Source organism: Bicyclus anynana, chromosome 23, assembly GCF_947172395.1.
Source record: "Bicyclus anynana chromosome 23, ilBicAnyn1.1, whole genome shotgun sequence".
Lineage (NCBI taxonomy): Eukaryota > Metazoa > Arthropoda > Insecta > Lepidoptera > Nymphalidae > Bicyclus > Bicyclus anynana.
Window position 1 is genome coordinate 9,938,956 of NC_069105.1, and position 22,864 is coordinate 9,961,819.

The 22,864-nt window shown below is 33.8% G+C and overlaps 1 protein-coding gene across 2 annotated transcripts; it reads left to right on the forward strand.

Annotated features, from left to right (window-relative positions):
- Positions 1-533: 533 nt before the first annotated feature.
- LOC112050961 (uncharacterized) lies at positions 534-20,228 on the forward strand. 2 transcript variants are annotated; one of them, XM_024089374.2, is made up of 7 exons: positions 534-703; positions 941-1,022; positions 1,320-1,439; positions 3,895-4,032; positions 4,796-4,934; positions 5,623-5,826; positions 17,502-20,228. In XM_024089374.2, the coding sequence occupies exons 2-7, from the start codon at positions 960-962 to the stop codon at positions 18,524-18,526; spliced, it is 1,689 nt and encodes a 562-aa protein (XP_023945142.1). In that variant the 5' UTR covers positions 534-703; positions 941-959; the 3' UTR covers positions 18,527-20,228. The 2 variants fall into 2 exon arrangements, with proteins under 2 accessions (XP_023945142.1, XP_023945143.1); XM_024089375.2 differs by having other exon boundaries at positions 5,626-5,826.
- The last annotated feature ends 2,636 nt before the right edge of the window (positions 20,229-22,864 follow it).

Below are 22,864 nucleotides of genomic sequence, written 5' to 3' on the forward strand. Positions count from 1 at the left end.
AAACAGAGTCACGAACAAAATTGTCTGTCATTTTCTGAAGAAAATGAACTTAGATTTGGTATATATCTTATACTAAACTAGAAGTTTTTGCCCGTTTTTTACACAGTTCAATTACACAAAAAGGTATTTTTATGGAGCTCTTTAACCGACGAACACGATAACAACTATTTAACATTGATACTATAGAGACAGTTTTTATAATCTCATTAGATCGTTGGTCATATACTTTGACAGAAAAGTAACGTCTAGCGAGGCTGGTCCTATACAATAATTGGTCTGAGAGCGAGGCAGGTCCTAAGGTAATTAGCATTAGTTTTAATTCAGACATGTACATGTAATATATTCTTTAAATTATTTTTTTAATTCAGATTTCAGAATAATCTGGGATATTGGAGATATGTGTCGCTGAAAATAAAAATAATAACTCCAATGAAAATTCCTCCCAGCCTCTACGTAGTGCCACAATCACAGACTATTAACTACTAACAGTCTGTATCCTCTATGGTATCCAATAGACAAGAAACAACAATGCAACAAATCAAGATTTTTGAGCGAGATGAAATGAAAGTTCGCCTTCCGCCACATGTCCGCCATACTACATTTTCATTATATTAGTGACGTTCATATTATTTTTCTGTTAGATAGTGGTGTTGAGTAGTTATTTGTTGTTAATTTAATTAATTTTTAGTTTATATACTACAGGGTGAGTAAAATTGGTAACATGGAATACGAAAACCATATTTAAATTGCGATTTGTTTTAACCGCGACATGCTTTTACGTTCTGTCAAACTGAAAAATATTAAGTGTAGTTTCGTGGATCTCGTCACCTTTTTGAGGAATCTATTCGTGTGTTCTAGAATAATATTATATTGACGTAATTCATAGCTATTGTGTGGTATATTGCGCTTCAAATACTTAGGTGCTTCACGGTTTTTGCAGATCCCGGGTAAACGGTTAAATGATGGAGTCGCCGAGGAAATTTAACGATTGCTACTTCTACTACTATTCCACATGCACTAAGGTACCTATACTTTCAATAGAAATAGTTCTATTTAAATCCTAGAGTAAATATATACTTGTGAATGTTTTTACATAACAAGTTCCTTAATTTGTTTATGTATCATAGTTTTGTCAATTGTGTAACCTTTGAGATGAGAATAAATGAGGATCAATACTTTTATAATTCAAAACATAATATTTGAATCTAATTGGGAAATTTTTTCAAGTAATATTAAATGAATGATTGCCCTTGAATAGTGTTGTGGATTAGTTAATAACAATTTTACAGGTATATAGTGTGATTTTCTCACAATTTCAGGGGGATAGTTGTGTTTTTCGCCATGAGCCCTCTGCCCTGGGCTGTGAAACAATGTGCAGTGCGTGGCAGCAAGGCAAATGCATGGATAAAGGCTGCAAACTACGCCATATGGAGCTAAGGGTATGTATTCCAAGTTCTAATGTAAAATAAGACATGCTAACTAAGTTAATGGGGCATGAACCTCGTGCATATGCAACTTTTCAGTTAAATATCAAATCCAAAAATGGTGAAAGAAAAACATCTTGAGGAATCTGTGAGAAATTTCTTGATTCTCTGTGTGAAGTCTGCCAATCGGCATTGGGCTAGTGTAGTGGACAATCAGCTTAACCCCTCTCATTCTGAGAGGAGACTTGTGCTCTTCTTTCTTTCTTCTGGGCTGTTTCTGCACTTAGCCATGTGTTTGGCCGTTGTGCGTGAGAGAGACTTGTGCTCAACAGTAAGCTGAATAAGGATTGTTAATGATGATGATAACGATGAAGTTAATGTTCATCTTGTCAACTAACATGTCTAGCTGTAATATCATGAGCAGCTTACAATAATATGTGTATAATCCAATGGGCTAGTTAACACTTTTTTTTAAAAGGTCTTCAATTGATCAATCTTGTTCTACTAGATTGAAAAAAAATCATCATAATTATTTTTGTCAGATGTTATACTCAATTTGTGAATTAATTTATACAAGAAAGTTAATTGATATTGATATATTTTGGACCCTTATTGCATGTACAAAATCAAAATCAAAATCAAAATCAAAAATCATTTATTTCAAGTAGGCTCAGTTTACAAGCACTTTTGACACGTCAGTACTATACAAAACTTATGTTGTTTATATTAAATTTGATATTGCTTATGTTAATTTTGAATTAACTATCCTATTCAAACTTTATGATGTCTCCCAACATACTATGCTCAGTTGGCAATGCAGAATTTTCAACCCGTGCTTCCACAGTTACCTCACACATCCTGATCTTTGTGTACTTTGTGTAATAACTATGTTTAAATACCTGCAGTTAATTTTCTACACATCATAAAGTTTAAATCAGAGTGTTCTGCATTGTAAGTCATTTCAAGAGATCAATTAGAATTATGTATCTATACTAATATTATAAAGCTGAAGAGTTTCTTTGTTTGTTTGAACGTGGTAATCTCAGGAACTACTGGTCCGATTTGAAAAATTCTTTCAGTGTTAGATAGCTCATTTATTGAGGTAGGATTTATAATTTATAGGCTATAAAACTTATTCCACGTGGTTAAAGTCGCACGCGTCTACTAGAATTTATAATAGAACTATAGCAGGACCAATTCTGTACATTGAAAGTTATTTTAAAAATTTCAATAAGAGGGCATTATATAATCAATACGGGAGCCAAAAATATGTTTCTTTTTATTTTTTGTCTGTCTGCCCGTATTTTATGTTGACCAAGCATCATGCTGATAAGATTAAAAAAAATACATTTATTTTTTTTATAGCAAAAGGCTGTTCCAGATTTTTTGACAAAGACAATGCTTAAAAAAAAAGAATTTTTGATAATTACTAGTGGAATAGTTTTTATTAATGAAGATAATACTTAAATTAGCTAAACTTATTATAAAAATAAAATATAAGGAAATATAACTACAACTACAAAATTAAAATAAATTAAAATTAAAACTAATATCTAGAAATAATTATCGAAATTTGCCGCCCTTGGTAGGGTGCCCATCACGCAGGCAGCATTCCCGCGCTGAATTGCGATTGAAATTACTAGTTCTTTTCTGCTTTTTAACAGACTTCAAAAATTTTACTTTATTTTATTTATTACAAATTACAATCATTGCTTGTCAACACTTTATATAGCATTATTTTGTTTGGTGTATTGTTATTATTGCATTTAAATATAAATAATAAAATTACATATTAAAAAAAGCTTTGTAATTGCAATCTCTTTATTTTTGTAAATATAATTATAATAATTTATTGTAAATATACTCAGAGGCACAATTATCCACCCTCTTTAATATGACGTGAGTATATTAAAGTGGGCGGATAATTGTGCCTCTGAGTATATTTGTATGCTGTGCAAACACCATATTATGATTTTCATTCTGTATATTGTCAAATTGTTACACTCTTTTGGAAACTTTTTGTTGTTGCTGGACTTTATTATTAACATCTGATAGAGGTTTATAATGAATTTATCATTATCACCCATCAACCTGTATTGAAGCAGCATAGTGGGTCTAAGCTCCATATTCTCTTTTTTAAAAGGGGAAAGGCCTAGCCCTGTATTAGGCTGCCAAAATACGCTAATAGAAAAATTTATTAAATTATACATATTAATTTAAAATTACATCCTGTTTGGGTCATGCACTTCCAACTTGTCAGTTAAGTGCACTTTAAGAAATTAAATATTACATTGCTCAAGCGGCGTAGGAAAAACATCGTAAGGGAACATGCATACTTGAAAATTTTCTTAATAAAGGTGTGTGAAGTCTGCCAATCTGCGTTTGTCTGGTGCCTAACCCCTTTCATTCTGAGAGAGAGGAGACTTGTGCTCAATAGTGGTTGTTAATGTTGATGAATTTAAAATTGCAGAAAAATCGCAAGCAAATAGCTTGCTACTGGGAAACCCAGCCTGGCGGTTGTCGCAAGAAGCACTGCCCGTTCATGCATAAGAACCCTGATGCTCGCACCGATGGCATCGCACCCAGCCAGCCCGCTCCTGTAGTCAGTGTATGTATACCTATTGTGGTTCTTATGTGAATTTTTTTAAAGAATATTTGTCATGTCTTTTAAATATGACCAATACTAGCGGACGCCCGTGACTTCGTCCGCGTGGAATTTAGTTTTTTACAAATCCTTTGAAAACCATGGAGTTTTCTGGGATAAAAGGTAGTCTATGTGTTAATCCAGGCTATAATACTTAATACCAAATTTCAGCTAATTCGGTTCAGTAGTTGAGGAGTGAAAGAGTAACAAACATTCATGTCATCGAAATCATCAGTTTTCGCAAATCTCGGGAAATCATAGATTTTTTCGGGATAAAAAGTAGCCTATGTGTTAATCCAGAGTAAAATCTATTTCCATTCCAAAATTTAGCTAAATCGCTTCAGTAGTAGTGGCGTTATAGAGTAACAAACATCCAAACATACATCCAAACATCCATACAAACTAGTCGGGAAAGACTGTATTAGGAGTGGGTATCACAGTATACCAAGGGGGCTGGGATCAAACCACCACCCCTCGGTGATGAGTCTGTACTCTTTCACGCCTCGACTACTGAACCGAATTAGCTGAAATTTGATATTAAGTCATATTATAGCCTGGATTAACACATAGGCTCTTTTTTATCCCGGAAAAATCCATGGTTCCCGAGGAATTTGTGAAAAACTAAATTCCACGTGTCTAGCGTCCGCTAGTTTATTTATAAATGTTTCGTTTTTGCTGTAGGTTTATATTATTAGGCAGTCTTTATTATAATGTCTTTATTTATCAGGCCAATGCTCTCAACAACATGCCAGAGTCGGTGGAGCAGGGCATTCCTCTCAGCGCTGGAGTGCCAGTCTCCGCTGTACCACAGCCCGCGCCCGCCCCAGCCCCCGTGCCACTGCTGTGGCAGCAACAGAGACAACAAGGTACAGTTCATCATCACATCATATCAGCCGAAGTCCATCCACTGCAGGACATTTGTAGGGACTTCATAACATCAGGATCCTGAGCCGCCTGCATCCAGCGAATCCCTGTGACTAGCTTGATGTCGTCAGTCCACCTGGTAGGGGGTACCCGAACTTCTAGCGCACTTTCTAGTGCGCCCAACCCAACGTCCATTGGCTCTTCGAACTATGTGCCCTGCCCATTACCACTTCAGCTTCGCGACACGTTCTTGCCGGTGACTTTGGTTCTTCTGTACTTCTGTGTCATATATTTATGAACTCACGTACACTCACTCACCCTTACCAAACTTCAAACTTCATTGATAACCCCAGATTAAAGATAACAGTATCTGACATTAACTTAATGACAAGAGATCAAGATGGTCAAGGCTGTCTATTAGCTGGCCAATGCCATCTGATGACTGTGACATATTATATAAAAACGTAATTATGATTTATGATTTTGAAACGTTTGAAGAATATTTGCCATATCTTATAAGTATGACCAATATTTCCGTACCTCCAATTAGTCGGAAAAGACTATGTTACGAGTGGGTACGACAATAGACCAGCGGGCGAGGATATCGAACCAGGTGATGAGTCCGGACCCTTTACCGCTGAGCTATTGAGGCTTAAAATATAGATTTCAAGACACCAATGTTATAAACAGCAGGACCTCCACTAGTTCTCGACTCGGCGATCCTCGGCGTGTTGCCGGGCACGAGCGAGCTGCTGCCGCGGCGCGTGGTCGCCGCGCACGCGCACGCCCACTCGCACGCCCACGCCCACGCCCATGCTCACGCCCACGCCCACGAGCAGCCCGCGCCGTACGCGCCTCTGCCCGTAGACCCGCTCGTCGTCAACTTCGAGGAAGGTATGCGGCTGTACTGAAATTACATGTACTAAGCCCCGCCCGAGCGATTTGAGAGACGCTTCAACAAGTGATTAAGTACTGTCACACACAATATAGTCAGACATTTTTGTATGTTATTTTGGTTTTGTTTTTTTGATCGACCAATTTATTCGACCCAACGTTATAGTTCAAACTAACAAATTATATTGATAATTCATATTCTATAGTTTTTGTAACTGTATTGTCAGATTTACAGGATTGTGACAACTTATGTGAGGTCAAATTTATTTTTCAAAAGTGCTAATTTAATAATAGTAATCGCACGGTAAGATTAGCACGTTCATACAGTTACATACTAACATAATGCTTACTAGCTTTGCTCTATCACAAAAGCTTTTATGGGATTAAATACAGAAACTTTGTGAGAGAAAGTTCATCAAATTAAAATTCATTTATTAAGCTTAGTTTACAAGCATTCTTGAAAACTCAAGTTCATATGTAGTGATTCTGCTGCCTCATGAAAGATGATAAAAATTTATGTTGCATTGAAAAATAATTATCTCTAATAACAATTATAGTGTGACAGTATGTTTCAATACAAATTTTAACATCTAAAATTATAGTTGAAGTGTTTTATTATAATAATATTGTTTATTATTGTATTTATCTCAAATCGCGACGGGGCTTTTTGGTCTCCTTCACTGAGGACTATAATTTAAAACCAAAGTGCAGAAGGACTTACGATGAGGTTTTAATATTCAGTGACATGCGAGACCTTTATATAGTATAAATATTGTGAGAAGTTAGAGTTCTTTGTATTGCAAGAGGAATGTTTATTCAAGAAATGAATTTATTTGGCATACTAAGTTGATCAATCAATTATCAACCAAGCTGTTAATAAACTGTCAAAATTTGTATCTTGTCTTGCAAGAAATTGAAAAATCAACGAAAAATTAATTGTGGCATACTAAATTGATTAGCATGTCATGATTTATGTTAACAATTTTTAATGCTGTTTTACTTTATCGATTCTAATTTGAGTAGAAGCTAGACCAAAATACAAAAAAATTTCAAAATATTGTCAAATCCAGTATCACATACAATGAATATAATATATGCACGTGTATGTTATTGGATTATAATGTTTGGAAAACAGATTAAATTTCTCATTTTAAAATATTTTTATTTAATTAATTTAAAATATGTATTTTAATTCTCTACATGTAGAAATTAAAATAAAACTCGTATAACATAAATCCCAAAAACGTATGACAGAATAATAAATAAATTGTAATGGGTGTCTGTACGTCAAGAGAACTCTATCTTCTCGAAGTGAGCGTGTTTAGTATTAAGACGTAAGTTATTTTGACCGCTCACTGTACTCTTCCCTAATTGTCCACTTTTAACAGATTTGTTAGTTATTAACGACTATGTTTCTGTAAATACATTTCTGAGTAATGATTATGTTTTGATTGTTTTTTCATTAAATTTATTTAACTACATTATTAACGTATACTACCCATGTGATCAGAAGTGGCTCATCAATTAATTCAAGCTCGTTTTTGTCAGTCTGTTCAGATTAATGTGAGTTTAAACACAAATAATGTACGAGGTAGAAGTGAATAAATGCCCCGTCATTTCTAATCCTATTTTCTTTAACCGCATTTACATTACTATAACATTGGGGGTGCTTCATATTTTTTTAATAAACATCGATTTATTTTTGATACTTTGACATATCTATATTATCATGTCGAAGTGTGTGATTTTGATGATTATGATGGGTAAATTATTTATTATGAATTAATAAGAGTTTGAATATAATCAATGTTGTTTAAATTTAAATTGTACGTTATAATGTAATCATTATTCAGATATAACAGTTGTATCATATAGAAGTTATGACTATCGAATGTGTCAAAAATGGACTACATAAATGAATAATACGACTAATTATTCAACAATGTTTAATACTAAAGAATAACTATGCTTTAGTATAATGCTATGTGTATGCACTGATGTTCTGTCACTAGAGTTTATGATATGAAGTACTGCAAAGTATTGTAATAACTTGTAATGTGTTTGCTGACGGAATTTGGACTTTTTTTGAGCGAGTGCCAACGGGTGTTTCTTTATCGTACTGGGAACAACATGACTTGACACCAATATTTACATTATATATTTGACCAACATTGGTTACTATATTTTGGACCGACTCAGTACTTTCTATGGTGGCCATAAGACCCCAAGTTGAGGGGATTAGGTCATATTAGGCACGTCCCAATGTATGTTTTGCTGTTAGATATTACTGAATCTAGCATAGATAGATCTATATAGATAACAGATAGATAGATATGTAATTGTTGATGCCAGGTCGAAGTCATGTTGTCCAATGCGATTAACACTATAAAAATATAATGATTATTATTTATAAAACAGTTTTAGTTTGGCTATGTTCACATTTGTGGGTTCTCCTGCATTCATTCTGTTGTCAATTGTGAGGAATAAATACACTTTAGAATGAATACAGACATACAGTATTTTAAATTCTGTAAATAAAATCCATTGAGTTTAAAGAATTATTTACTTCTTATTAGACTAATAACAGTCGATTTAAGTTGTATGAAATGATGGAGTGTATTAAAATATGATTTATTTGTTTTATTATGAGTATGTCTGGTACAGGATAAAACGCAAGTGTGTATATAGCTTTAGAAATATTATTTATTTTTTTATTTACTAAGAGTGTTCTTTATTTACGTTTTTCAAATAGTAGCAGACTGGATGATGTATATGAAATGATATTGTTTACAAAATGATGAAATACACATGACACATGAACTAAAACAATAAATTAGGCTGGTCCTAGGTCTTGGAAAAAGACAATACAGAATTTAATATCACATGTAGAACTTTGACAAGACTAGTTTTTACTTTATAGTGGTTGAAACTTTTTGTCCTGAAAAAAAAAAGAACTATTGGAAAGATAAGATGGCGAAACTAAATCTACAAGATCTACAAAACTAAATCTTGCAAGATTGTCTCTCCTAAAGCTCTACATGTAGTATGTAGTACTAGCGGATACTATTTCCATTCCAAATTTCAGCCAAATCGCTTCAATAGTAGAAAAGTAACAAACATCCAAAACAAACATCCAAACATTCATACAAACATCCATAGAAACTTTCGCGTGGGAAGTAGGATGTTTTAGAGCTGTCAGTTTATCTGTTTGCAATTCGCCGATATTCAATATGCGATAGATCAAAATTAAAACCTAGTAAGTGACAAAAATGAAATGATAGGTTGTGGATGCCGCTGTGTAGTGTAATAACAAGTATTATTACTAACATCAGGGGGATTCAATAAAAATGCAGGGATAGGGAATGCATAGTACAGTCGCGAACACTACAGCTCTGTAATGTTGCAATCATTCAATTTATATTGCATTGACAAAATTATTAGTTAATTTCTATAACAAAAGTTGCCTTCCTTTTGCTTGCTTGCTTCATAACCAAGGGAAAATTTAGATATACAAAATATCTGAACTATGACGATTTTTTTTTATAATTAACAATAAAGTGTGCGGTACTATAGTAATCGGAAGTACAATAAGTACACTTACTTGCATATCGCCCTTTCTGTTAATGTCAAAAATGTCAAGTGTCAAATTTCTTTGGGTTGTATAAATGTGAATGAAGATAGGTGACTAGATTGTGTGTAATAATTAATAATATTACAGTCTGGTTAAGTCACTGTACCGCGTAATAAACTACATTTATATAGTATTTAAAATGGTTATGGTGTGATCATTTTACTCTTACTATTTTTTTTTTTACTCTATAGTCTCTGATATTTTTCTTCTAATTCGTACTGTTATGTGCATATTTAACAAAATACATAGATTGTTTACGAAAATTCACTTACTAGGTTTTAATTTTGGACTGTAATATTGGTGATAAGTTTAATTGATGTACTGTGAACAGTAAAAAAAACATGATGTGGGCCACAGCTGTCTAAATTAGGCAGTTTTAAAGTCTTTTTTTAACATGTGTTATAAGTTTAATCGCTTTTATGGCAATGTCGTGGCCTCGCGTTACTATAGCCTACATCTTCCAGTCTGCATATTGGAGCCAGATTTTGGTTTATTATTATTATTATTTTTTATTTTATTAGTCAATAATTCGGTATCCAGTTTTTATGCCTGGATTCATTTAAACGTTAAACGAAAAGTTTATAACGTATTAGTTGTGGCGTGCCCATGATTTTTGATGAGGGTAGGCATAAAGAAACAAAATGGTTTCCCAATATTTTGTTAATGGTTACATCTAACAGGTAAATGGTACAAATTTTATTGTATAAAAAAATTTTGTCATCTTGAAAGTTTCAAGGAGATAGGACTAAATATATGGTTTTTTTTCTTTTGAGTACAATAAAATTTGTCTCCATGAGAGAGTTTATTTTGCGTTGAACCCCATTTTGTACACGGGGTTTGATTATATGATAAGTATTGAAAATGTTTGTAGATTCTTTTTGTTTAATAATTTTATTTTTGAGGTAGGCACTGCCTTTACGCCTATAGTAACATGGTGTGCTCGCCTGTTATTGATTATATCAGTGAAGTTAATACGTATAATTTACTAAAAACATCGTTTTTATGTTGCCAGAGGATGGGCAACTAATTTGTTTTGAGTTACATTATTAAAAAAATTAAGACCTGTGCTTTTTACTATTTCAATGCCTAACATTAAAAGGCCATTTTAATACACGTTTTCGTAATAAAGTCTCAAATATACGACACTAACTAAAACCCGTAAATTAAATTTTTCATTAAAAGTCGTGGTATCCAGGGATACCAGTTATAAAAAAAAGACAAGAATGCATGTCAGGGCCTTATTAGTGTCTTATAAGGAGTCCTTTGTTAACTGGACTTTTGGAATTTTTCTGAAAGAATTTTAATGGTATTTTAAGCAGATTTTTTTTTGAAACTGAACTTAACGTCATGTCATGTTATGAGTTAGTTTGTCATGGTCAAACAATTCATGACTTTATTCCTTTATGCCACATAGTTGTGGTATTGATATTAAAAATTATATCGAATATTCAGATGCTTCGATTTATATATTCAGAATCAAATCAAAATTATATTATTTCGATTAGGCTTAGTTTACAAGCATTTTTGAAACTGACTTTTGACTATTTGTAAAGACTATTTACCGGTTCGTAAGGCAAATTCTGCTGAGAAGAGCCGTTAAAAAATCATACAATATTATAATTACAATTTGTTGTTGTTATAATTTCTTTTACTTTCTAGTTATATTTAAAAAAAATTAATAGGCAAAATTATGGTCTATTGAAAATGAAATTATTTTAACAAATAGTAAATAGTCTACATATTGCACGATGGATATATTGGATATAATATTCCACCCTTACATTATGAAATGGTTATAGTAGAGGTTGTAGAGTATAAAAATTTCTGCTCTCTCTCCCGACTCGAGATATATGAAATGCGAAGTCGGTATTTTTTATATGTGCAATAAATTTTAGTGTAATTCTTTTTTTCCTTTCATATCTTAGCTAATTAGAGGTTTTCTATAGCTCTTGTTTTCTAGATTTACAATATTAACTAAATTATATAACGACATCTGGTGCCCATACTGACTTGAGATAGTTAAGGTTGTTGCACACTTAACATGCACCGCTCAAGCACAGCACAGCATTCCAAATGTGAACTAGAAGACGCGTGTTGATCGCTCATAGTATGGATTCTCATTCAAAATACAGTTTATATTTAACTGTATTTTTTAATATCCATGTTGATGCCAATTACTCAAATGTCACTTGAAAAATCAGGTTATACAATACATTTGCTCTGTTCTTATCAAGATTAAGGGGCTAAAAATCAGCTCTTCATGCAAATGTATAAAATATTATATAAACCCTTTAAGACGTTAAACTAATTATAATTTTATTTTTTTCTTTAGCTTAGTCTACAGAACCTGATATTAAGTCTACATTTGGCTTTGTTGTGTCCTACGTTTTATGTGCTTGAGCCGTGCGTATTGAGTGGCGACCTTTATCAATGTGTTTGTACATTTTACGGTGTTTGAATACAAAACAAGCGCTCATATGGACAAACTAAGACTTATTTTCTGTCAGTGTGGGCACAGCCTTAGCTCGCATTCTATATGAATTCGAAATTGAACTTTTTTAATAGATGTTGATATAATCCTTGTCTTTGATAGTAAAAGTACATAATATAAATAGGTTTAAAAATGTGAAAATACAAATAAAAATATATATACACGAATATTAACTCATTAATGTAAGTAAAGAAAAAAAAATGAAAAAAAAAACAGCTTTACGCCTTTAAAATTGTTTGTATATTAGTGTCTTAGAATGATAACGTATAGAAGCGCTCGTATGTTGACGTGTAGATTGAAAAGCCAAGCCTTCAAAAATAAAATCGCATGGCAGGTCTTTTCTCAACATTAGACAGAAGGTGTAGGAGGTTATAGTAAGTGGCATAAAAGTTTAGTCAGAAGGTCAGATTTTTTTAATTGTTATGCTGTGGTTGTTATATGAGTTCAACTGAATAAGCACTATGTTTGCAATAAAACGGGTTGTGGGGGTAGAACTTTGTAGAAATTTCTATGTGTTATTATTCTAAGGTTAGTTATTATAGGAAGTTTGGGGGTACCGCAGTATGTATACACTGTCACCCCCTCGTATTACATTTCGCACCGTGATTAGATAGATATGAGAAAATTAAAAAAAAAAACGTTTAGATGTAATGTTCGAATACCCTATACCACAAAATCATGTTAAGACGAATTATTACTGCAATATTATAATAATTTAGATTTCATTTCATACTCTAGAGATACCAATATATTGGGAATTTTACATAGTGGAATGGAGACTAAATCGGAATAATTTATTTTCTTCATCTTCAAAATATTTATTAAATACTGAAATACCAGTTTATTATGTTAGTATTCGAAGTCCTAACATTAGTAGATTAATTAATTGGAATGGAATGATAAGTGTATTATATTTCACTGCCAATAAGTTGTTTTATTTATTATTAAATTGTATTAGGTGCTCGAACTATTAATCTCAAAGTATTTTTTACATAATTACTTTTAATAAAAAAAAAATGTTACGAAAATGCAGTATTGATTCGTATTAAATGACGGTAAAATTTAGTTCATGGAGATTCTGTGGTACAGCGAATTCTGTTATAAAAAATTATATCGCTTAAGATGTATTAACAGTTTAGGAGATTTAAAATAAATAATTATATTTAAAAATATCCAGCAAGTGATAGCTTAGCGATTCATGGGAATATCTGATAGTGGCCGTTTCTGCACCGCACCGGTCAAGCACTGCGCATTAGCCGTCACTTAAGTGTTGATTTTGTGTCCTATTTAAAATGTACGTTTATGATTTTCTTATGAGAATAATATTTCTCAAGTTACTGCAACTTTCAAAATTCATTTATTTCAAGTAGGCGCAGTTTACAAGCACTTTTGAAACGTCAGTAGAGTATTTGTAAAAGTAAGACTCTACCACCGGCAGGTTCTGCTGAGAAGAGGCGGAAAATTTTTAAATAGAAGTATCTAACTTAAAATTATTTTTGCTGTTCCTCGCTCATTCTGGTATGTATTCTGCCAAATAGCCGCCATTTTCAGGACATACATTGTATTGTAAGCGTGCAATTCTGTAACTTGATTGGCCCTAAATTTATAGCTACGTTATAGTTACTTGATATTTTTGTGTTAATCGATCAATGTTAAAATCATCATATTACTTTATTTTGGCGAGAATTTAATATATATTGTGAGAGTACAGACTGCGTGCATCTGTTGGGGAATTTGTTTGCAAAACTCGCGGTTGCTTGGACAGTGCTATCGGAGAATTGTGCTGAGCTTGTGCGGTGCGGCGTCAGTGAGCGTTGACCTTAATGCTTCCGACTACCAATATGGTATAATAGCACTTTGGTATGAGTAGCGAACTAGACTTAATTTTTTTTATATTTTTGCAATGTGCAAAGTTCCTATAACAAAACAAAAGAACTGCAATATGAAACACGGAACAGAATGAAAAAAAAAAAGATGTTTGTTTAGGGTCCACGGTTTGCCTAGTCATTATGTTATTTATGTACGGAAGTATAATATCAATATTATTAATTATGAACTATTTGGTGGCGGATAGATTATAGATAAGTGTGAATTTTTCTATCTTATTTTATAAATTAAGAAGAAATTAAAGACTCATGGAATTTATAAATGCACTCGAAGAAAGGAATTCTTGATGGTTCGAAATTATATATAAATAAGTAGAACACGTTTAGGACAATATTTCTTGGATAGTTTTTTTTTTTGCATAGATCTGAAAACTTCCCATAAGACTGACCGGTTGTATTTTTTTTTAAAGGCCGATAGCTTTTAGAGCCCAGTCTGATGGAAGTTCGATGAGTAGGATAGAATACTGCATGGCATGCACAGGTGTTGTGAGCAGGGTAAGAGTCCATAAATGGTCCAAGAGCAAGAAGACAAGTTTCAGCCTGCTTCAAATATTTACCCAAAAACTTCTACCATCTCTTCAACTATGACACGTTGACGTTCATAGGTGTATTGAGCAGGCTAATTACCCCAATAGCTATCAGTGGCGAAGTATGGCGTTTTGACGAAGGTAAGCCGTCCCAAAGAAAAGGAAATTTATATACCGCTTGATAAACTCTGGGTTCTTATACCTCCGTACATATAATTCATACAATAATGAAAATGTACATATGTATGGATTTTTAAAAGGTAACTCGGCGGGAATCGGCCTGTATGGACTCTTCGCCGCTGCTAGCTATTTGTATGAAAATTTGCATGGGTAAATTTGCGGAAATCGTACTAAGCGTGTTCTAATTTATATTAATTTTATTGTGAAAATTGTTAGTACAAAGCACTATTATTTTTTGACCCGACTGCACCAGAAGATGGGTAATGTTTTTTTGTAAACTAGACAGCTATTTATAACTATTGGTTTCTCTCGTACCTGCTAAGAGTTTTATGTATATTACAGGTTTTTTTTTTCCTTATTAGGTTAATTAATTCTTCATTTATTTATAAATATAAACGAAAATCTTTTTTTCATTTACAATTTTGTAGGTATTCGAAGATTTAAGTTATGTTCGCGTGAAATATATGTTTATATTTTGTTATTGATGGACTGAATAACCTTATCCTTTGGTCTACGAATATGTATGTTTTTTTGATATGGGCTCGAGAAGTCTTTGAGTTGAACTTTAATATGTATGTATTTCCAATTTGCTCCAAGGTTGGATCTTTAGGATGATTACATAAATATTTTTTTCGTGTAAATTGGAATATGTGAATTTTATTCGAAAATGGCCGCAGGGAAGCGTATTTAGCATGTTTCCGTGACTCCTCTACACCATCGATTATTACCAACAATACAAATACCATAGAATGGTGCATAATGGCTACAATCATTAATAGCACACATAAACTAGGAAAAGGATCGGCTCCGTATCTCCTCGAGTCATCCGGTATTCTTTGTATAAAACACAACGCACACTAATCGGAATATTAACGCAATCGCCTCGCCTCGATGTAAGCGTACGACTCGCCATATTTCTCCTAATCGTGGCCAATTTGTCTTACACGTTTGTCTGAAAACCGACCGATTTTCACTGATAAGGGGCAATTAATGTAGGCGATAATGCTCACATTACACGATCACGCTCGCGACCGATCTTGAAAATCCCCATCTTCCGTTATGGTCGATGGTGTAGAGGAGCCATTATATGCTCAGACCAATTATTGTATTGGACCTGCCTCGCTAGACGTTACTTTTCTGTCAAAGTATATGAACAACGATCTAATGGGATTACAAAAACTGTTTCTATAGAATCGATGTTAAATAGTTGTAATTGTGTTCGTCGGTTAAAGAGCTCCTAAAAAATGTTTTTGTGAAGTTGAATGGGCAAAAACTTCTAGTTTAGTATAAGATAAATCGAAGCTTTCCTCAGAAAATGGCAGACAATTTTGCTTGTGGCTATGAGTGTGATACAGGTCCTTCTATAATTGGTCTGAGATTATATGCGAGTACTTACTCGTACCACTTAATTTGTGTTACGTACTTCAATTGAACCATTATATCACTAGATTCAGGTAATAAAAAAAATTGGTAACAATTTACTAAAGGTAAGCAGTTATAATTTTTTTATGACAAAAATTACCAACATATTCCAATTTGCAACAAAAAAATAATATGTAAGCGTATAATGCACGTTTATTAATATTTTATAATGATTTAAGTTTTTGCTAAAGACGTTAAGACGTTATAATATTTAGTTCTATTAAAATATATACATTTGTCAAAAGGAAATAATATTTATCAGCAATAATATATTTTCAAGTTGAGGATCGTCATACTGCAGTTGAGAAATATTTGTCAAAATATAGTCTGACAAAATCAAAAATCAAAATCAAAAATCATTTATTTCAAGTAGGCTCAGTTTACAAGCACTTTTGACACGTCAGTTGACTATTTGTAAAGATTCTACCACCGGTTCGGAAGGCAGGTTCTGCTGAGAAGATACCGGCAAGAAACTCAACAGTTGCTCTTTTTGTGAAATACGTTTTTTAACGAATACTACTTAAACGATTGAATTATGTTGTATTTTAACTTGAAAATAACTATTGTTGATTACAAAATGTACTCGATTGCAATCGAAAAGAAGTACTTTTGATGTGTATGTATGTATCCTGTTTACGTTCATTAACAATAAAACGGAGTGCCGTATTGTAGCTATTATTATAGGACTTTTATGGGCATAACTCATTGGATCCCTCCTGCGAGTGATCAGCATCACCTCGTTACTCGGTGTGCACTCGTCGACAGAGGGGTCCAGTGAGTTGTGACCTTTATGTGGAATGTTAGCAAACCACTTGTATGAAACGAAATATTTAGGAAAGAAAAATCTAACGTCAATTCGAATTGTTAAATACTTGCGGATTTAATGTGTACAGTACTTTCGGAGTGATATACCTTACAAGCATTTTATTTGCTTACTTATTAATACTTAAAACGATCAGTTACATAAAAGGAGATTGCAAAATTAATTAAATATATCAGATAACATATTGATGATTTTAAGACGAAGTTAAATGTTTTTAATTTCGCAAAAAGATACCTAGTTTGTATAACGGTAGATTTTTCTTTACCCTAGAAATTTTCTTTCAGCACTAGTGCTGTAAAGCTAAATTCTTGTTTGCATTATACGGGGTTGTTGTTATGTTAATCTTAGTATTACGGTTTATAAGAGTTTCATGAATACGTTTAATAATAGTACTCAAGTGTGTTTACGGCCGTACATCTTAGCTGATTAATGTGTCCCCCCCCGGCATAGTGGCCGGTGTCGGGGGGGGCGTGTAGTTTGGCTTTGTTTTTAATCAAATTGTGTTATTTATCAACGAGCAAATAAATACGTTTCATAATATAATGATTTTTGTAATTATTTTTGACCGTCCACCTTTCGGGGCGTTTTCAGATTCAGATATATCACTTGTATGACGAGAACACACCCACCGCGAGCAACCGTGGTCGTATCAAAAGTAATTACGAAAATCATGCGCGATCGATGACTCGACTAAGCGGTTGGTGTGTTCTTGCAGAGTCGGATAACGAAAGCGCCCCTTCGTCGACCCCCACCAAGTCGTCCCCCGATGACGCTCAGAAAGTTGCGCGCACGAAGTCTCAGGAGTTGATCTTGCTGGAGAGGATCCAGGCGGAGGCAGCCGCCTTCTACAGCTACGACTCTCTACCTCCAGCGGAACCGGTCGTGATCGAACGCAAGATCGACAGAACCAATCTAGCGTCCAAATACGACAAGTTGACCCTCGATGAAATTGCAGGTAAAAAACAAGCGGAAAGAGCCAATTCATTGGACTTCAAAGTTTTGTCCTTAGACGAGATTAGAGCTAGGAAGAAAATATCCGACGCCGTGATACACACTACGCCTATAACGTTGAATTTGAATCGAAAAAGAAAGCTATCTACCCACGAAACACTTACAACGTCAGGGAACAAAATAATCAAAGTAGTTAGAAGCAATTCCATTGTGTATAAGAAGTTAGATCAAAACGTACCAACACAACCCAGTCAAGCCAAAGTGGAACAGAAAAAACCCGATGAAGGCAGTAGGAAACGCACTCTATCCGAAATTAGTGATATTTATGATATACAAGAAGACGAATTAGTGGACAATTGTTACGAATTTAAACGTATAAAAATCGCGGAACAAATCCCCAAGCCTAGACTAGTTAGGAATAGGAGTGCTACTAAATCGATTAGCGAAAGCAAAGACGAAGAAGCAGATATATCTAGCAAAAATGGCGACGATTCGGACACAGAAGTGCAATTTGTGAGCATGGAGATACATGAAGTAAATACAGATATAACGACTATAATCGACGATGATGTAATAGACGTTGAAACGTCCAAAATGGGTGAACCAATCGATATAGTAGATCTATGTGAGGATAAAGAGGACAGTGTGATCACAGCTTCGGATTTAGATTTAGATTTAGTTAAGAATGTCCCAGATGTAGTCGCGAGTTGTCATAAAAACTTAAGTAAAAACGATCCCGCCACGGATGTGATAAACGATATAGACGCTTATTTGGATGAGGTGTTATGATCCAAAATTGAAGTGATTTTTTGGATTTTGATAACGTGGTTGGAACCGTTCGGCTGATGTAAAGTGCAGTGAAAGTACAAATGTACAGTTAGAAGTAAAAGTAGACATATGATTTGTAGGTTTTATTTTACGGGTTACTACTAAATGTAGACATGTTTGAGTCCAGCCATTCAACTTTTTTCATAATTTGTATTTCAAGATTTAACACTAACATTAATTACGTAAATACGTAAATTAATATCTTAATTGTTAATATTTACTTTTAAAAATACTCCCATCTTATTTCTTAAGTTTTTGTAAATAGTTTTTTAAATATTTAAAAACTTGACACGCATTTTTTCTTGAATAATATTGAAAATTACAAATGCGACGCTTCGTGTCATACTGATTCGAGAATGTATTCGTTTTTGAATTTTGTGCTTGAGACGTTTACGACACCGTCGTGTTCCATGCGTTCTATCTGCCTATTATTTTTTAATCTCTGTTATATTCATAAAAAATGCATTATTTAATATTTACTTCATCTAGTTTTAACTTTTAGTTCATTAATATCTTGAAATACTTGTACTTGAAATGTGGGATGGCTGTAATTCATATCAATTTTTGAAAACAAATAATCTTTAATATGATCTACGCTCAAGTACTTTAGAATCTAACTTTATTGTTTACGTTATATATGGGTTAGATTGTAATTTATCACATTATTGTAGGTAAGTAGGTACTTCCAAGACATTTTTTTTATATTTAGTCTTTACTTGCATCACAAAGTAGTGCAAATTAATTATACATGTTGTTATCAACCCATATTCGGCTCACTGCTGAGCCGAATATGGGTCTTCTCTCAGAATGAGAGGGGTTAGGCCAATAGTCCACCTGGCCCAATGCGGATTGGCAGACTTCACACACGCAGAGATTAAAGAAAATTCTCTGGTATGCAGGTTTGTTCACCGTTTGAGAAACGTGATATTTAATTTCTTAAAATGCACACAACTGAAAAGTGGGAGGTGCATGCGGAATCGGAGGCAGAGGTTATATTCACTGGGCTATCACGGCTATCATAATAGGCCCTATCTACCTTTTAGTCTCATCATAATCTTGAGAGTTACGTAGTAAAAGCATGACTTACCATAATGTAAGTAGGTACTTGGTTGAGTAATCATTATAAAGGCTATCATATGTGTTTGGAACTTTGGAATAGGTCGGCTATTATGATTTTTCTTTCAAAAATCGTCTATGATTCAATATTCATCAGAGAAATATTTGTAACGGTGTATAGCTAAGGGTTGTTATGTAGCTAAATATTCTGGCTACTGAGCACAAGTCTCATATTATTTCGGAGAAAATAAGGAGGTGAATGGTTACAGTTATAATTACATTAATTAATGAAGTTTCCTTTAAAAAAAACTTACTGTAGTTTATCTGTATCTACCTTACCAAAGTTACTTGAAAAGGTTATAGATAAAAGAAAATTAGAGGTTTGAATGGTAAGCTCCTTACCAATTATTATTTTGAGTGTTAGGTAAATACGAATATACCTACTGAATAATCCAGGCTAAAATATTTAGTTTTTTAAATATTGTAACCATATTCGACATAAATAGGTTTTAGTATTGTTTTTATTACTCTATGGTTTTCATTTATTTTATGAAGACACAATTGCTGTTAAATGTTCAAAGAGCTTTAATTAAAATAATTCGGATTTTTCATTTGTTTTATTCGAATTTCAGTATTTCGTTATACCTACGTAACGGTAATTCCTGACCGTTTTTTAAAGGAGTTAAATATATAAACAACTAACAAAACCTCGCAGTTTCAACCGCGTAGTTCTCGTGGGAATACGGGGATAAAATATAGCCTGTGTTACTCCCTGATAATGTAGCTTTCAATTGGTGAAAGAATAGTTCAAATCGGTCCAGTAGTTTTTAGGTTTATACGTTACATACAAAATTACCATATTTTTAACCGTTGTCTTTCTGAGGGAATTTTTCCTTCTATTTGGAAATCAGCTCGTATCGTACCCGTGCACAAAAGTGGTTCAAGAAGAGATATTGAGAACTATCGTCCGATCTCAATATTACCGGCTCTGTCAAAGCTTTTCGAGCGTCTCGTGCATAAAAGTATTTATCCCTCGCTACATGGGAAAATAATCGAGCAGCAGCATGGCTTTGTTCAAAAACGGTCTACTACCACCAACCTCTTAATCTATACGACATACCTTTTTGAAGCAATAGACACAAATATTCAAACAGATAGTATATATACAGATTTCCGAAAGGCTTTCGACAGAGTTGATCATAAAATTTTGCTAAATAAACTAGCTTATAATGGAATTCGAGGCAGTCTTTGGCGTTGGTTTAAATCTTATATTTCTAACCGTACACAGAAAGTTGTTGTTAATGGTTTCGAATCGGCTTTCGTTCCTGTAACCTCTGGTGTGCCACAGGGCTCTATATTAGGTCCTCTTTTATTTATTCTATTTATAAATGACGTAAATACGTGTTTCCAGCATAGCAACATACTTTTATATGCTGATGACCTAAAAATTTACTACTCAATTCGAAATTTGTACGATCATGTTAAAATCCAAGAAGATCTAGACCGTTTCTCAACATATTGCAAGGAAAACAAATTAAGTTTAGCATTAAATAAGTGTAAATTAATTCGATTTACAAAAAAAAAAGTTGTTAGTAAATTTCAATACAAACTTTGTGGTACAGAATTAGACTCAGCAGACAGCGTTAAAGATCTTGGTGTAGTTTTGGATTCAAAATTACATTTGGATATTCATATAGATAATATTGTCAACAGAGCTTTTAAAATGTATGGTTTTGTTATGCGAAGTTGTATGGAGTTTACCCGACCATCAACTTTTCTTTACATTTACAAGAGTCTTATACGTTCGCAATTGGAATATGCTGTATCGGTATGGAATCCGTACTACCAGAAGTATATTGAAGCCCTTGAATCAGTACAAAAGAAATACTTAAAACGTGTAAACTTCAAATTCTTTAGAAATTATAGCTCGTATGATTATCTTCTTGAAAAATACAATATTCATTCACTTAAGACTAGACGCACTCAGCTATTGGCTTTGCTCCTCTATGACATTTGTCATGGAAAGTATGACTGCATACCTATTAATAATAAATTAAATTATAGAGTTCCACGTCTTACACAAATGCGAATTAAAAAACCATTGTTTGCTATAGGTAAATGCCGTACTAACACTGGAAAGCGTTCGCCAATGTATGCGCTAATGCGAAACTATAATGATAATTATACCTACGTTGATTTATATTCTGATACTCGTCCAAGTAAATTCAAAAAACAATTGTCACCAAAAATTTAAAATCTAATGTATAAGTAGCTTAATCTTTCAATATCACTTCACTTTTAATATTTCACTTTTCTTGTATTAATTATATTAATCTGTGGTTAACGGTGTAGGTTAACGATTTAGTCTTAATGTCAGTAATTTTTTTAAATTGTAATCTTATCGTTTACTGTTTGTTAACCCAAATAAATTAAAAAAAAAAAAAAAAAAAAATTACAGATCGATAATATTTATTAATATTTTGAGCCTTAAGGTGCATTTGCACTAGGTGACATGTCGGAGATACTTATCGCTCGACATTCACGTTGTCCCTGCAAAAGTTGTGGGACAATGTCCCGCGACAAATGACACGGTCGAGCATCGACTAGCGACATGTTGCGCGACCCGTAAACGTCACTTGGGACGTTAGGTGACAACGCGCGGGACAGAGGCAAGTGACCCCTGATGAAAATGCGGCTTTAGAATCGCTTATATACCTAAGTGTCGCCGCACACGGGCCACACGCGACAGCCACAAACGCCGCTACAAGAAGCAAGAACGGGCCACAAAAGTAGCTGAAGCGCGCGACAGCCACTTGTGGCCGGTGGCTGAGACTTGTGGTCGGTGGTTGCTACTTTTCTAACCAACATTTAACATGCAGTATCATAGTTGTGCGAGTGCCGTGTAGCGGCGTTTTGTGTCCGCGTTTAGTGGCCGGTGCGGGCCACAAGAATCGAGCAGCGACGATTGTAGCGTGTAGCGGCCAGCGGCGTCAACCGTGTGCGGCGAGTCTTTTTTTTATTCTTTACAAGTTAGCCCTTAATTACAATCTCACCTGAGTATGTGATGATGCAATCTAAGATCGAAGCGGGCTAACTTGTTAAAAGGAGAATGAAAATCCACACCCCTTTCGGTTTCTACACGACATCGTACCGGCACGTAAATCACTTGGCGGTACGTCTTCGTTGGTAGGGTGGTAACTAACCATGACCGAAGCCTCCCACCAGCCAGACCTAGACCAATTA

What these genes read in the sequence shown, in the direction of transcription:
- LOC112050961 (XM_024089374.2), top strand. Translation starts at nt 960, where the DNA reads ATGATGGAGTCGCCGAGGAAATTTAACGATTGCTACTTCTACTACTAT. An exon ending in TACGCCATATGGAGCTAAGG is followed by an intron (nt 1,440 to 3,894) that starts GTATGTATTCCA and finishes TTAAAATTGCAG; the next exon opens with AAAAATCGCAAGCAAATAGC. An exon ending in AGCCCGCTCCTGTAGTCAGT is followed by an intron (nt 4,033 to 4,795) that starts GTATGTATACCT and finishes TTTATTTATCAG; the next exon opens with GCCAATGCTCTCAACAACAT.